General features: G+C 39.5%; 2 protein-coding genes across 3 annotated transcripts in view; one reads left to right on the top strand and one right to left on the bottom strand.

The window, feature by feature from the left end:
• Nucleotides 1-12,879, bottom strand: part of LOC136866203 (uncharacterized) — an 873,476-nt gene that overhangs the window by 380,630 nt on the left and 479,967 nt on the right. The window lies entirely within an intron of this gene.
• LOC136866204 (uncharacterized) overlaps nt 1-12,879 on the top strand; it is a 327,755-nt gene that overhangs the window by 70,655 nt on the left and 244,221 nt on the right. Inside the window, exon 2 of the mRNA XM_067142964.2 lies at nt 11,717-11,757. Within this exon, the coding sequence (XP_066999065.2) occupies nt 11,717-11,757 (41 nt within the window). The remainder of the gene's footprint in view (nt 1-11,716; nt 11,758-12,879) is intronic.

The following is a 12,879-nucleotide window of genomic DNA, read 5'->3' as shown; positions in this document are numbered from 1 at the left end:
AGCTTTCATCAGCACAAGTTAACCATTCATCCAGTGTTCTTGTGTCGTGCACATTTATACTTACAATATATATTTTTACAATTTGCTTTACGTCGCACCGACACAGACATGTCTTATGGTGAGGATTGGATAGGAAGAAAGCAGCCGCGGCCTTAATTAGGGTACATCCTCAGTTTTTGTCTGGTGTTAAAGTGGGAAAGCACGGAAAATCCTCTTCAGGGGTGCCGACAGTGTCGTTCGAACCCACTATCTCCCGAATGCAAGCTCACAGTTATGTGCCCCTAACCGCACGGTCAACTCGATCGGTACAATATTTTTGTCAAGGTCCATAAACACGTGTAATTACTACTAAGAGCAGCTTAATTTAGTAGGTAATTCAATAATTCCTTTTGAATGAAGAAATTCAAACATCCAGAAAACAATATTCATGGTCACCATCAAACAGAAATTCACCAACCGTGTTATCACCCTGAACAGAGGCATCATCGAATGGATGTCACCTTTCAAGTGAGGACGCTGGCTAAACAAGGAAAGGTTCCGGCTGTAGAAATCAAAACCAGACTAGGTATTCCAAGAAATGAGTTTCTGAAATTAAAACATCTCGTATGCAATCGTGACCTCCGTTTCGAAACTCGTTGGAGTGTCATGAAGTCCTTTGATTTTCCAACTTGCTTTACACATATAGTTCTTATAGTGACGATGAGATAGGAAAGGGCGAGGAGTGGGAAGGAAGCGACCGTGGCCTTCATTTGCCTAGTGTGAAAATGGGAAGCTACGGAAAACCATCTTCAGGTCTACCGACAGTGGGATTCGAATCCACCAGCCCCCAAATGATAACAGAAAGTAATCCAAGTTCTGTTTACATTATATTAGTTGAGGTGGATACAGTGAAAGCTATTGGGACGAGCTTAGGAATGATAGAACGAGAAGGATGGTCGAACTGCTGCGAAAAGATTATTATCAATAATGACCCGGAGTAAAATGTGTTTTTGTCTTCAAAGCAGTGATAAGTGACCATGACAGTGAGGTCAGAACCGAAGAGATAAGGCGTTTGTGACTCATGGTGCTGTGATCAGGTCACCGTGACAAACAGCCACGTATTTCACTATGGTACAAGTTCATACCCTCCTCGACAGATAAGGAGTTGGTGGTACAATTCTTATTGCGTTTTAAGAGGTAAATATATAGGAATATCAGTCCCTCTAATGAGGACTGATCGGGCGAGTTGACCGAGCGGTTAGAGGCACGCGGCTGTAAGCTTGCATCCGGGAGATAGTGGATTCGAATCTCACTGTCAGCAGCCCTGAATATGGTTTTCCGTGGTTTCCAGTTCCACACCATACCTTAATTAAGGCCATGGCCGCTTCCTTCCAACTCCTAGGCCTTTTTTATCACATCATCGCCATAAGACCTATCTGTGTCGGTGTGACGTAAAGCGAATAGCAAAAAAAAAAAAAAAAAAAGAAATGAAGACTGAAGGTTGATGAATTGCTCCTACTAGTTAAAACAGGAACATGGTTGCGTGTGATATCAAGTATCAACACTGCAAGTGCGGCACCTCGTAATCCCGAAAATGAAATTTTTCAGTAGAAATTTAAAATTTAAAATTTTGGTGCCGTCATCGGTTTGTGCGCCTTCCCAATAATCGCATAACATTGGGTGATACTATCTGGGAATTCTATCAGCTTCTGGGCTGATTACCTATCAAACATTCGACCAAAATATATGAAATGAATCCGTACTGTTTTCACCCGAGATTCCATAACTTTTTCTATAGAATACAGAAGTTCCTTACGGTTGTCTCCCTGGCAACGGTCATCCATTGTTCTAAGTCTGTCTACTTCATGAAGGGCATTTTTACATAGTGAAAAAGGGAAAACCCAACGTAGGGCCTCCTTGCTTCCTTAGCTGCTTATTTTGTTCTATTTTACTCAAACGGTTGTGGGTTCTTCGAAGGTTCCTGTACATTTTAAAATTAATGAGTGCCGAGTGGTATTTCTTATAATCTTTACTACTACGCAGAGGGTGGGATTTTAAGTGATCATCATCTTCCTTAGTTGACCATGTTTCTTCAACCACAGAGATTTTGTGTAAAACCAACAGGCATGTTTTCATAATTTACGTAAAGTAATTAAGATACAATATTTAACAGAATCTTTTTCCCACTGTATTATGGATGGTAAAGAGTCCAAACTTGTACATTCTTTGCATATTTACAGATTCTATGAACAAGATAAATACTTTCAACGTTAATGTGTAACAAGTCTTCCTTCAGTGCGCGAACTTTTAAACAGCGATACTTCGGAACCTTCCATCATTGGGATTACGCACATTCAAGCATGATTTTTGCTATAATATACTCTGTGCAAGGAAATTACTTTTTAATGTTTTGTTTGGATTATGAGTTTTTGTAGGAAGGCAGTATGATGCTACTACTACTACTACTACTACTACTACTACTACTACTACTACTACTACTACTACTACTACTATAGGTCTGAGTGGCTCAGATGGACAAGTTCTGACGTTTTGAGCCTGAATTGGTGGGTTGGATCCTACTTCAGTCCGGTGTCATTCCAAACTCCACATTAAATTACAGTTCAATGGCTACCTCTCTCTTAGCTCACATACAATCAATACACATACTCTACCACCTCCTCGTATCACCTTTCATTATTACCCAGCTTACTTACTAATACTGTTTGTCTTTTTACTTGGCAAAAAGCAGTCAAAACACCGACACATACCAACAAACCTACCTCTTATACCAAAACAACCTCAGTCCGACACCTTCCAACTTATACTTGTTTACCAAACACTTCCACTTATAAATTAAATATACTTGAGTCCACCGTTAAGTTGCTAAAGCTATATTAACTTAAAATACTATCATTAACTTGCTGATAACTCACTCATAATTGCCATACAATTGCAATTAACATAAATACACATTCACTTAAATTATCCCACTTTTATCTCGACTATATCAAAACCTCCCTCCACTACAATTTCATCATTCTTCACGAACCAAACCTTAAAATATAGACATATACGATCTAAAATTACTTATCTATCTTTCCCTAAAACATCACGATGTCTTCGACCACTATTCCCTTATTTACTTACTAAGTTATTAGAGTTTTTACTTCTTGTGACACTACCCTCTTCAGTTTTCTTCATTTCCCACATGTCCCTTAAGCTCCTGCTTCATCCTTTGCTCATATATAGCTCTATTCTCTGCCTGGTTTCCGCTGCTCTTTCCTCTTCTCTATGCACATCCTTTCCTTCACTGCATTCGCCTCTCTGACTTTCCTCTTCTCTGTCTATGTCAATAGCTGTATCCCTAAGCTTTCCTATTCTCGCCCCGTTGTCGACTGCACTTTCCTATTCACTATGTAAGGTTGCACTTTCACTATGCTCATCTCCCTGTCTTTCCTCGCTTAACTTCCTGCTTCCTTTAGTTATTTCTTTATCACCATGTCCGCCTTCTCTAACACTACTCTAACACTTGCCTTTCTTCCACTCTCTTCCCCATTTCTTCTCTCTTCATATTCTCTTCCAAATCCCGTAGTTTTGTCACTGTCCAAAACCTGGTCCAACGGCCATTGGTTTCCACTAGTTGTTGACCCTTAATGTAAGCTCTTAACCTTTGAAGTCTCGCCCGGACTAAATGTTTTTTAGGGTATTTATATTCCTCATCCCTTCTCTTCCCATGTCTCTTTTAATCCATATTTTTGTGATCCGTAGATTATCCGCGCCTCTTATCACTATTTCCGCCATCAGGGTGGAAAACAACTTCACTTTTATCGGTCTGTTGCCCCGAGCTTTACCTATCCTCTCTACATCGTCTATATCAATTTCACTGAAGTTAATTTTCATCCTTTTTTGGATAAGATCCACAACCTTGTAGATTATCAACACTTTGTCCTCTCCTTTTTCATCTGGCACTACATATGTAAATAAGCATTTCTTCCTGCGTTCTTGGCAGCTGCTATTTCATCCTTCAGCTTCACCACCTCTTTCTCCATGTCCCTTATTTTCTCCTTAAGTGACGCAATTTCTCTCTCGTTGATTCCTACTTTGGTCCTTGTTTCGTCTGTATTTCCCTGTATCCATTACCTCATATTCTCAATTTCTTTCACTTGTTACTTCATCATATTTTTAATTCGCTCAAATGGGCATACTTCTTCCACAACCTCCCTAATCACCCTCCTTATTACCTCCACATCTTCCCAGCTCATATTGCCAATGGGAGTCGGTCCGGGGTTTACTTCCACAACCCCTACGACTAGCAGTAGCATAATCACCGTTGCCACCAATATCACCTCACCCTTCAATCTTGATTCCACTTTATCTCCTTCACTCCTGGCTGTTTCTTCTTCCATCGCCCCTGCCAACTTCCGATAACTGCCCGATATTGTTCGACACCAATCATCTTCCTCTTCGCTCCCGTCTTCCTTCTTCCACGCACCGCTCGCACTCCACTACCGCTGTACCGGCACACCCGCATCAGCACGTCTACACCTGCTGACTGTCTAGGTAAGACTGGCGTACATTAATTGTTGTAAGAGATTCATTCCAAAACATTTTACAGAACAATGAATTCCATTATACTGGCTATTTAAACAATTCATTTCTACAAAGAAGCTAAAATAATGATTGAAAAAGTAACCATAAGTTGACGGCACTATTTGTAGGTTGGTAAAATTCTTAAACAAGATTTTATGCTTTGAGATTTGGGCAAGACGGGAAAAATTCGGGCGTGAACGTTGAAAGCCTATTTGTTTTCGTGAATTTAGTTAATGTCGCTTGTGATTGTGATCAGTGAAATAGTGCAGTGCCAAAGTAGTCGTGATTTCAGTAGTTGTTAAGCTTGTAATAATAATAATAATAATAATAATAATAATAATAATAATAATAATAATAGTGCTGGAAGCCTACAATCTAATATCTAATATGATGTAACGTGAAAATAGGCGCTATGAGTATGATATGAAAATTAGCCTTTCCATGACTAAAGATAAGTAAGTAGCTAAGTAGGTATGAAACCTAGGAGAAATGGATGTCAGGTAGATATTTTTCAGTATTCAGGATGTGTATTCTCTTACCTGATATTTGGCAAGCAACAGCAGAAACATCTGTTAAAGTTTTAACTGTAATCTGTAAACAGATTTGGAAAAGCTCAACTAGGCCCACAGATGGGAAACGATCCATTTTCATCTCCTTACCTAAAAAAGAAGATCTGTTGGACTGATCCAACTATCGCACAATAGCTCTGTTACACATGCCAGCACGGCGATGCTGAAAATCATACAACAAAGATTGGAATCATACATGGATCGTGAAATGTCTATTACTCAAGCTGGTTAGGTAGAGGAACCAGAGACATCATTGGTGACGTACATTGGATGATTAAAACAACAAAGGATTATCAGAAGGAGCTACACATGTGCTTTATAGAGTACTGGAAGGCCTTTGATAGCGTAAGTCAGGAGATGATGCGGAATGTACTCAGACAAATGGGCATACCTGAACATCTCAATGTCCTGATGCGTAACCTCTGCTTGGGACAAGAAGCCAACGTTAAAACCGAGTATGGTGAAACAGAATGGTTTCCCATTAGTAAGGGCGTAAGATAAGGCTGTATACTTTCACCTTACTCGTTCAGTGTGTACGCTGAGTACATCATAAGGAAGTGTGGATTGGATGAGTCGCCTCATGGTTATAAGATCGGTGGATTGAATATAAACAATTTGAGGTATGCATATTACACAACTTTGGTTGCTGAAGGTAAGGACGAGCTCGGGGACAACATAATGACAGTTAGAGAACAAAGTGAGAACATGGGCCTGTACCTTAATGTCAACAAACCAAATCATGACAACAGGTTTACCATCAATTAATGAGTTAATAAAAGAGGTGAATAGTTTCTGTTCGTTGGGATTAACCATTAGTAGAAGTGGCTCAAGCAGTCCAAAAATTCGCCGAAGACCTACCCTCGGAAGAGCAGAATTCAAAGGCCTGGATAAGATGTTCAAGTGTTCAGTGTATCTTTTTATTCTAAAATCAGAATGGTTAAGGCATTAGTCTTTCCCATAGCTGCATATGATTGTGAAAGCTGGACCATAAGACAGCGAGATAGGAAGCATATTGATGCATTTGAGCTCTGGTGTTGGAGAAGGATACTGCGTATCCTGTGGACAGCCAAAAAGACAAATGGATGAGTCATTCAAAAGTTCAAACCAGATCTGTCTCTTGAGGCATTCATTGCAAGATTACAGCTGTCATAGTTTGAACATTTTATGAGACGCTCTGATTCACTGGAAAATACTATTATGCTTGGGAAGGTGGAGGGGTCTCGGAGAAGAGGGCGACCAGCATTGAGATGGATCGACTCCATCAAATCCAACATGAACATGTTACTGAAGGACATGAAGTACATGGCTGAAGACCGAAACATCTGCAGGCAGTCCATCCAGACGGTCGCCAGGAGTCAACGTCGACTTGATGGCACCTGATCATCATCATTCTCCCAGGATGGTTGTACAGTAAGTGAGATTTAATCAAGGTGCAGCAAAGATAACGTGGTGACTTCACAGTTGCGATCATCAGCATTCTGTTAGAAGGAAGTCAGCTCTCGGACAAAACTATATTTTTTCACCGGTCTGTATTCAGACAAACGTTGCTTTACGAGAGTGATAGCTGGTTGGAATCGGGATATCTTATTCAAAAGTTAGAAGTAACGTACATGAAGCAGCGAGAATGATTGTTGCTTCAAACAAGTTAGAACAATGCCAGAAGGGTACTCGGAATGAGGAGATAAAGACTAATTTAGGGGTGAACTCGACAGATAACGTATAAATCGGCTTCGGTGGTGGGATCATATGAGGTGAATGGAGGAGGATAGGTTACCTAGGAGAATAATCGACTCAGTTCTGGAGGGTAAGAAAAACAGTAGAAGACCAAGATGACGTTACTTAGACTCAGTTTCTAATGATTTTAAGTTAAGAATCATAGAATAAACGAGGGAACAGCACTGGTTACAAATAAAGGGATTGTGGTGTATGGTAAATTCACAGAGGCTTGCAGACTGAACGCTGAAAGGCATAACAGTTTATAATGAATATGTATAAATAATGGTGATGATGATGATGATGATGATGATGATGCTGATGCTGATGATGAGGGTGATGTACGCAATTAAAACACGACTATAGACTGTAGGCTTATTTTGAGTGAAATGCCGTTTTTCCTTTAACATATTCGGTGATAGTTTTCTCCCAATCTCTCCAGGAAGCGCCATTGATCTCCGAAAATATGTGGAGTTTAAATGAGGAAAACGAATAGCGAATAACTGGCTCTTGAATCCAGGAAAGTTAGAAGGAATAAGCTATGCTGAATTGCTAAGCGACAGCAAATATTTCACCAGTCTACTAGGTCTCCATGGCAGCGCCCAAACGCCGTAACATTACATCTTGTATAGTAGTCGATCTATATTTTTTAGTACTACAATATATAGTACGGTGGGTACACCAAGTAAAGCGCCACTTTCTGTGGACGTAGTCGATGCCAAAAGATAACTTTCCAGATAAGCAGCCACTTGAAAATCCATGTAATGGCGGCCATCAAAGATGGCGCCATTAGCCACCGTATTGGCGCACTAAATTGATTTGTATCTCAGCTCTAATGGTCGGATTTCAATTTTCTTTTTATCTTGTTTGTTTTAAAGGTGTTGTGAAGAGGGTGCTTTTAATCCCATTCATTTATATCTAAGGATTATGCGTAATTTAAAAAGTAATTAGGAGTTCGTTTTTGTAATTTGATAATTTGTGGCGTTATCTTAAATTTGTTTCCATTGCGGGTTTGCTCATTTTAAACACTGAACCCTCTTTGTTTCACATTGAAACGTTTTGAAACTTAATGAACATGACTTCAAGACGTCTACGACCGGCACATATTAATTCTCCTCCTAGTACCATATACTGGACCATATGTTGCTTATGTCAAAAGTCTAGCGATGAAGACTTCATTTGCCCTGTCACACACACTGCTGAATCACTTGTTGGTGCTGGCTGCAGGAAACTTACAGAAAATTTAATGGATTTTCAGAATTTAGGCGCAGTACCCCATGGTTTGAATTTACAAAAGTTAAATGAGAGAGACAATAGAAGGAACATTTCGAAAAAGCAAAGCAAAGTGTCACAAAAGTTTGCCCTTAATTTTATTGAAACAAAACTTGAAAGGTCAAAGAAACACAAATGTTCATCATCCTTGTCCAGTACGACATCTGAAGTCGGTCTTCAGATTCCATCAGAATGAAATGAAGAAAAGGAAAACAAGGTCTGGGAGCCGTACAACATTACCCATTAAAATGAAAGACAAAATATGTTTTATATACGTATGTATAGGTATTTTAAGGCAGAAACAAGTTACAAGAAGGACATTCCAGGAATAATTAATGGACAAGGTGAGTGTGTATGTGAGGATCTTCAAAAAAGGCAGAAGTATTCTTTCAGCAGTATGTAAAGATCGTTGGTTACAAGGATAATGTCCAGATAGCGGAGGAGAATAATGCTAAAGAAGTATTAAAATTTACCTATGATAACAATAACATTTACAGTAAGATACAAAAGTTGAAAACTAGAAAAGCGGCTGGAATTGATAAGATTTCTGGGGATATACTGAAGACAATGGGTTGCGATATAGTACCATATATGAAGTACTTATTTGATTATTGTTTGGTTGAAGGAGCTATACCAAATGAATGGAGAGTTGCTATAGTAGCCCCTGTATATAAAGGAAAGGGTAATAGACATAAAGCTGAAAATTACAGGCCAGTAAGTTTGACATGCATTGCATGTAAGCTTGGGGAAGGCATTCTTTCCGATTATATTAGACATCTGTGAAATTAATAACTGGTTTGATAGGAGGCAGTTCGGTTTTAGGAAAGGTTATTCCACTATAGCTCGACTTGTAGGATTCCAGCAAGATATAGCAGATATCTTGGATTCAGGAGGTCAAATGGACTGTATTGCGACTGACCTGTCTAAAGCATCTGATAGGGTGGATCATGGGAGACTACTGGCAAAAATGATGCAATTGGACTAGACAAAAGAGTGACTGAATCGGTTGCTATATTTCTAGAAAGTAGATCTCAGAGAATTAGAGTGGGCGAAGCTTTATCTGACCCTGTAATAATTAAGGGGGGAATTCCTCAAGGCAGTATTATTGGACCTTCATGTTTTCCTATATATATATAAATGATATGAGTAAAGAAGTGGAATCAGAGGTAAGGCTTTTTGCAGATGACGTTATTCTGTATAGAGTAATACATAAGTTAGATTGTGAGCAATTGCAACGTGACCTCAATAATGTTGTGAGATGGACAGCAGGCAACGGTATGTTGATAAACGGGGTTATGTGAGTTTCACAAATAGGAAAAGTCCTCTCAGTTTTAATTACTGTGTTGATGGGGTGAGAGTTCCTTTTGGGGATTATTGTAAGTATCTAGTTGTTAATATAAGGAAAGATCTTAATTGGGGTAATCACATCAATGGGATTGTAAATAAACTGTACAGATCTCTGCACATGGTTATGAGGGTGTTTGGGGGTTGTAGTAAGGATGTAAAGGAGAGGGCATATAAGTCTTTGGTAAGACCCCAACTAGAGTATGGTTCCAGTGTGTGGGACCCTCAGCAGGATTACCTGATTCAAGAACTGGAAAAAGTCCAAAGAAAAGCAGCTCGATTTGTTCTGGGTGATTTCCGACAAAAGAGTAGCGTTACAAAAATGTTGCAAAGTTTGGGCTGGGAAGAATTGGGAGAAAGAAGACGAGCTGCTCGACTAAGTGGTATGTTTCGAGCTGTCAGCGGAGAGATGGCGTGGAATGACATTAGTAGAGGAATACGTATGAGTGGCGTCTTTAAAAGTAGGAAAGATCAAAATGTGAAGATAAAGTTGGAATTCAAGAGGTCAAATTGGGGTAAATATTCATTTATAGGAAGGGGAGTTAGGGACTGGAATAACTTACCAAGGGAGATGTTCAATAAATTTCCAATTTCTTTGAAATCATTTAAGAATAGGCTGGGAAGACAACAGATAGGGAATCTGCCACCTGGGCGACTGCCCTAAATGCAGATCAGTATTGATTGATTGTTTGATTGATTGTGGCGATTTAGTTGCCAAAGAAGCAAAGTACTACTCGAAGTGCTACGCATCTGACAAACTGTCTGATAACATCAAGAGGAAGAGGTCAGATCTATCTGCGAAAGTATGGCCTTTGGTTACGTTGCACTCTTCATGAGAGAGAAAATCCAGGCCTCTGAATCTGGAGAAACTGAGAATGTATTCCCAATAGAAACAGAAGAAAAGTCTTGAATCGCCTTTTACATTACACCTGGGTCTGTCTGTATTTAGAAGAACAGAAAATAAAACAATAATTGAAGGCATGCTTGAAAGAGGCCTCTCAATATCACCAAGTAGAAGTAGGGAGATAACATCAAGTCTTACTTGGAGATTCTCAGAGCTCAAAAAGAAGGTGTCATTTACCCTTCAAACTTGCTACATGGCAACATTGATCATAACGATAGCAGCACAATTTCAGAATCATCTTTATATGGAAGAGAAATTTCTATCTTTCATATTCCCACCTAAGGAGAGGTCTGTGAACCTCGTGAAATTGTCACAAGCATTTCATGTATTGATCACAGCAACAGAAAAGTCCGACTCGTTGGCTGAATGGTCAGCGTACTGGCCTTCGGTTCAGAGGGTCCAGGGTTCGATTCTCGGCCGGGTCGGGGATTTTAACCTTCATTGGTTAATTCGAATGGCCCGGGGGCTGGGTGTTTGTGCCGTCTCCAACATCCCTGCAACTCACACACCACACACAACACTGTCCTCCACCACAATAACACGCAGTTACCTACGCATGGCAGATGCCGCCCACCCTCATCGGAGGGTCTGCCTTACAAGGGCTGCACTCTGCTAGAAATAGCCACACGAAATTATAATTATTATAGCAACAGAAAAGTGCCAGAGTTTCCAGACAGCTACAGTGCTGTCAAGCCTGTAACAATACCCTCGAAGGAGCCACATGTGCCAAAGTAAACCAAACAACCTCTTTCGAAATGTCAATTTCAGATTTGGAACTGAGTGGAAAATTGAACAGGAATGACTATACCACAACCGTACAGATAGAAAAAATGTTAGAAATCTTATTTTTGCTTCAAAAGTCGCAGTCTACAAAGTCTGATCCCCAGCAAAAGAGGCAGTAAGCAGAACAAGTTTGGGATCATGCATGCTCAGTGATGGACAACATTCCGGAGCCAGAAGGATTGGGATGAACCATGGTTGCTGGGGAGTGGACACCGGTCTGGCCTGGTCTTCTCTTCCTTCTATTATGGCAACCTGTAGAGAATTGGTTTAGTGTAGTTGCTATGGATGCCTTTCTTTAATGGCCGCCATTTTGGTGTTCTACACGTATTTTCAAGCGGCTACCTATCTAGAAAGTTACCTTTAGGTTTCAGCTATGACCACAGAAAGCGGCACATTTCAATCAAAAAGCACAGCTTCGCAGGTCTTCTTTTCTGATACGTTTCCTTGAAATATTTTATCAGATGAATAAATGGAAATGAATTTCTCCATGGATGTGTCAGTGAATCAGTCATCTAGTGTTCTGGTTGAGAATTTGTGATACATATTTTTTCTCTCTTTTCAGACAACGAGTGTCTCGAAGAGGAGAGTGAGATCCAAGAAGAGGTAAGCTAATTTTCAATTAATAATCAAATATAACAACAGAATCGTTTAATTTAATTTATTTTATTTTTATTTTTATTTTTAATTTCACTCCACATTTTAAACGACTCATAAAAGTTGGTACCGTATGGGAATCAAATCGTTTTGTCAAGTATATTCCGAAAGGGCAACGGCCGGTATTTCTTGTGCAAGAGCTAGACCAAGAGTACATAGGACACTTAATATACATTTTTCTAAAAGTTAGTACGGTACGGTATTCCATGTCAAATTATGTATTTAATTCAGAAGTATTCTCAATTGTCTCCAGATAATTCACAAGTATGGATTCAAACTGGTTCCTCGGTAGATGGACAAACATAGAGTTTTATGAAGAGAAGATAACAGACTGTTCCTTTCTCCCGAGAAAACATTGCTTGCCTTCTATACCGTACGGCATAACTACGTTTTCTCTTTTGCTAACCTAGCAGCATCTTTCTTTCTTATAAAGACGCCCTAGATACGATTCCCAGCTAGTTCAAAGATTTTAATGCTGATATGAAGATCGAAACGGGATCCAACTAGCTTCATGATGTAAATTTCTAAGCTAATTTATATAAGAAATTCGGTCAAAAAATCTAAGGAACAACACTAAGAAAGTCTTCATGCCAACCACCTGGCGCTCTTACTGTATATCAGCAGACTACCTCTCTGGGTAGCAGCCGTCGTTGCAGTTCTACGTTCTTTAAAAGGTGTAATAATCCAGATTAGGGGGTGGGTGTTATGTTCCTTCTTCATATACAGGGCGTTCAGAACCCAGCGCTACGTGTGTTTACAGTGACTGTATATGTACAGTGTGGCCAAGTCCAGTCCAGCCGCGATGTTTTAGCCAAGTACTCAATCAGCTGATAGATGAAGGAGAGTGATATTATTATTGTTTCAATAAAGAGTGGGCTAATTCAACGTTTTAAGATGTTATTTATTGTGTGTATATAGGCTTATCAGTATTTGTTATATTCAGATTCTGAGTACCTAATGTAAGACTTCAAAATTTAGATTTATACGTTGTATACAAGTCACAATTATTTATGAGGTTACAAATGCTGTGTTGGGTGCTAGGCATATAATAATATTTATAATACATGTGGT

The sequence above is a fragment of the Anabrus simplex genome, chromosome 3, assembly GCF_040414725.1.
Source record: "Anabrus simplex isolate iqAnaSimp1 chromosome 3, ASM4041472v1, whole genome shotgun sequence".
In the NCBI taxonomy this organism is placed as follows: Eukaryota; Metazoa; Arthropoda; class Insecta; order Orthoptera; family Tettigoniidae; genus Anabrus; species Anabrus simplex.
This window is presented reverse-complemented; position numbering and strand designations above follow the sequence as displayed.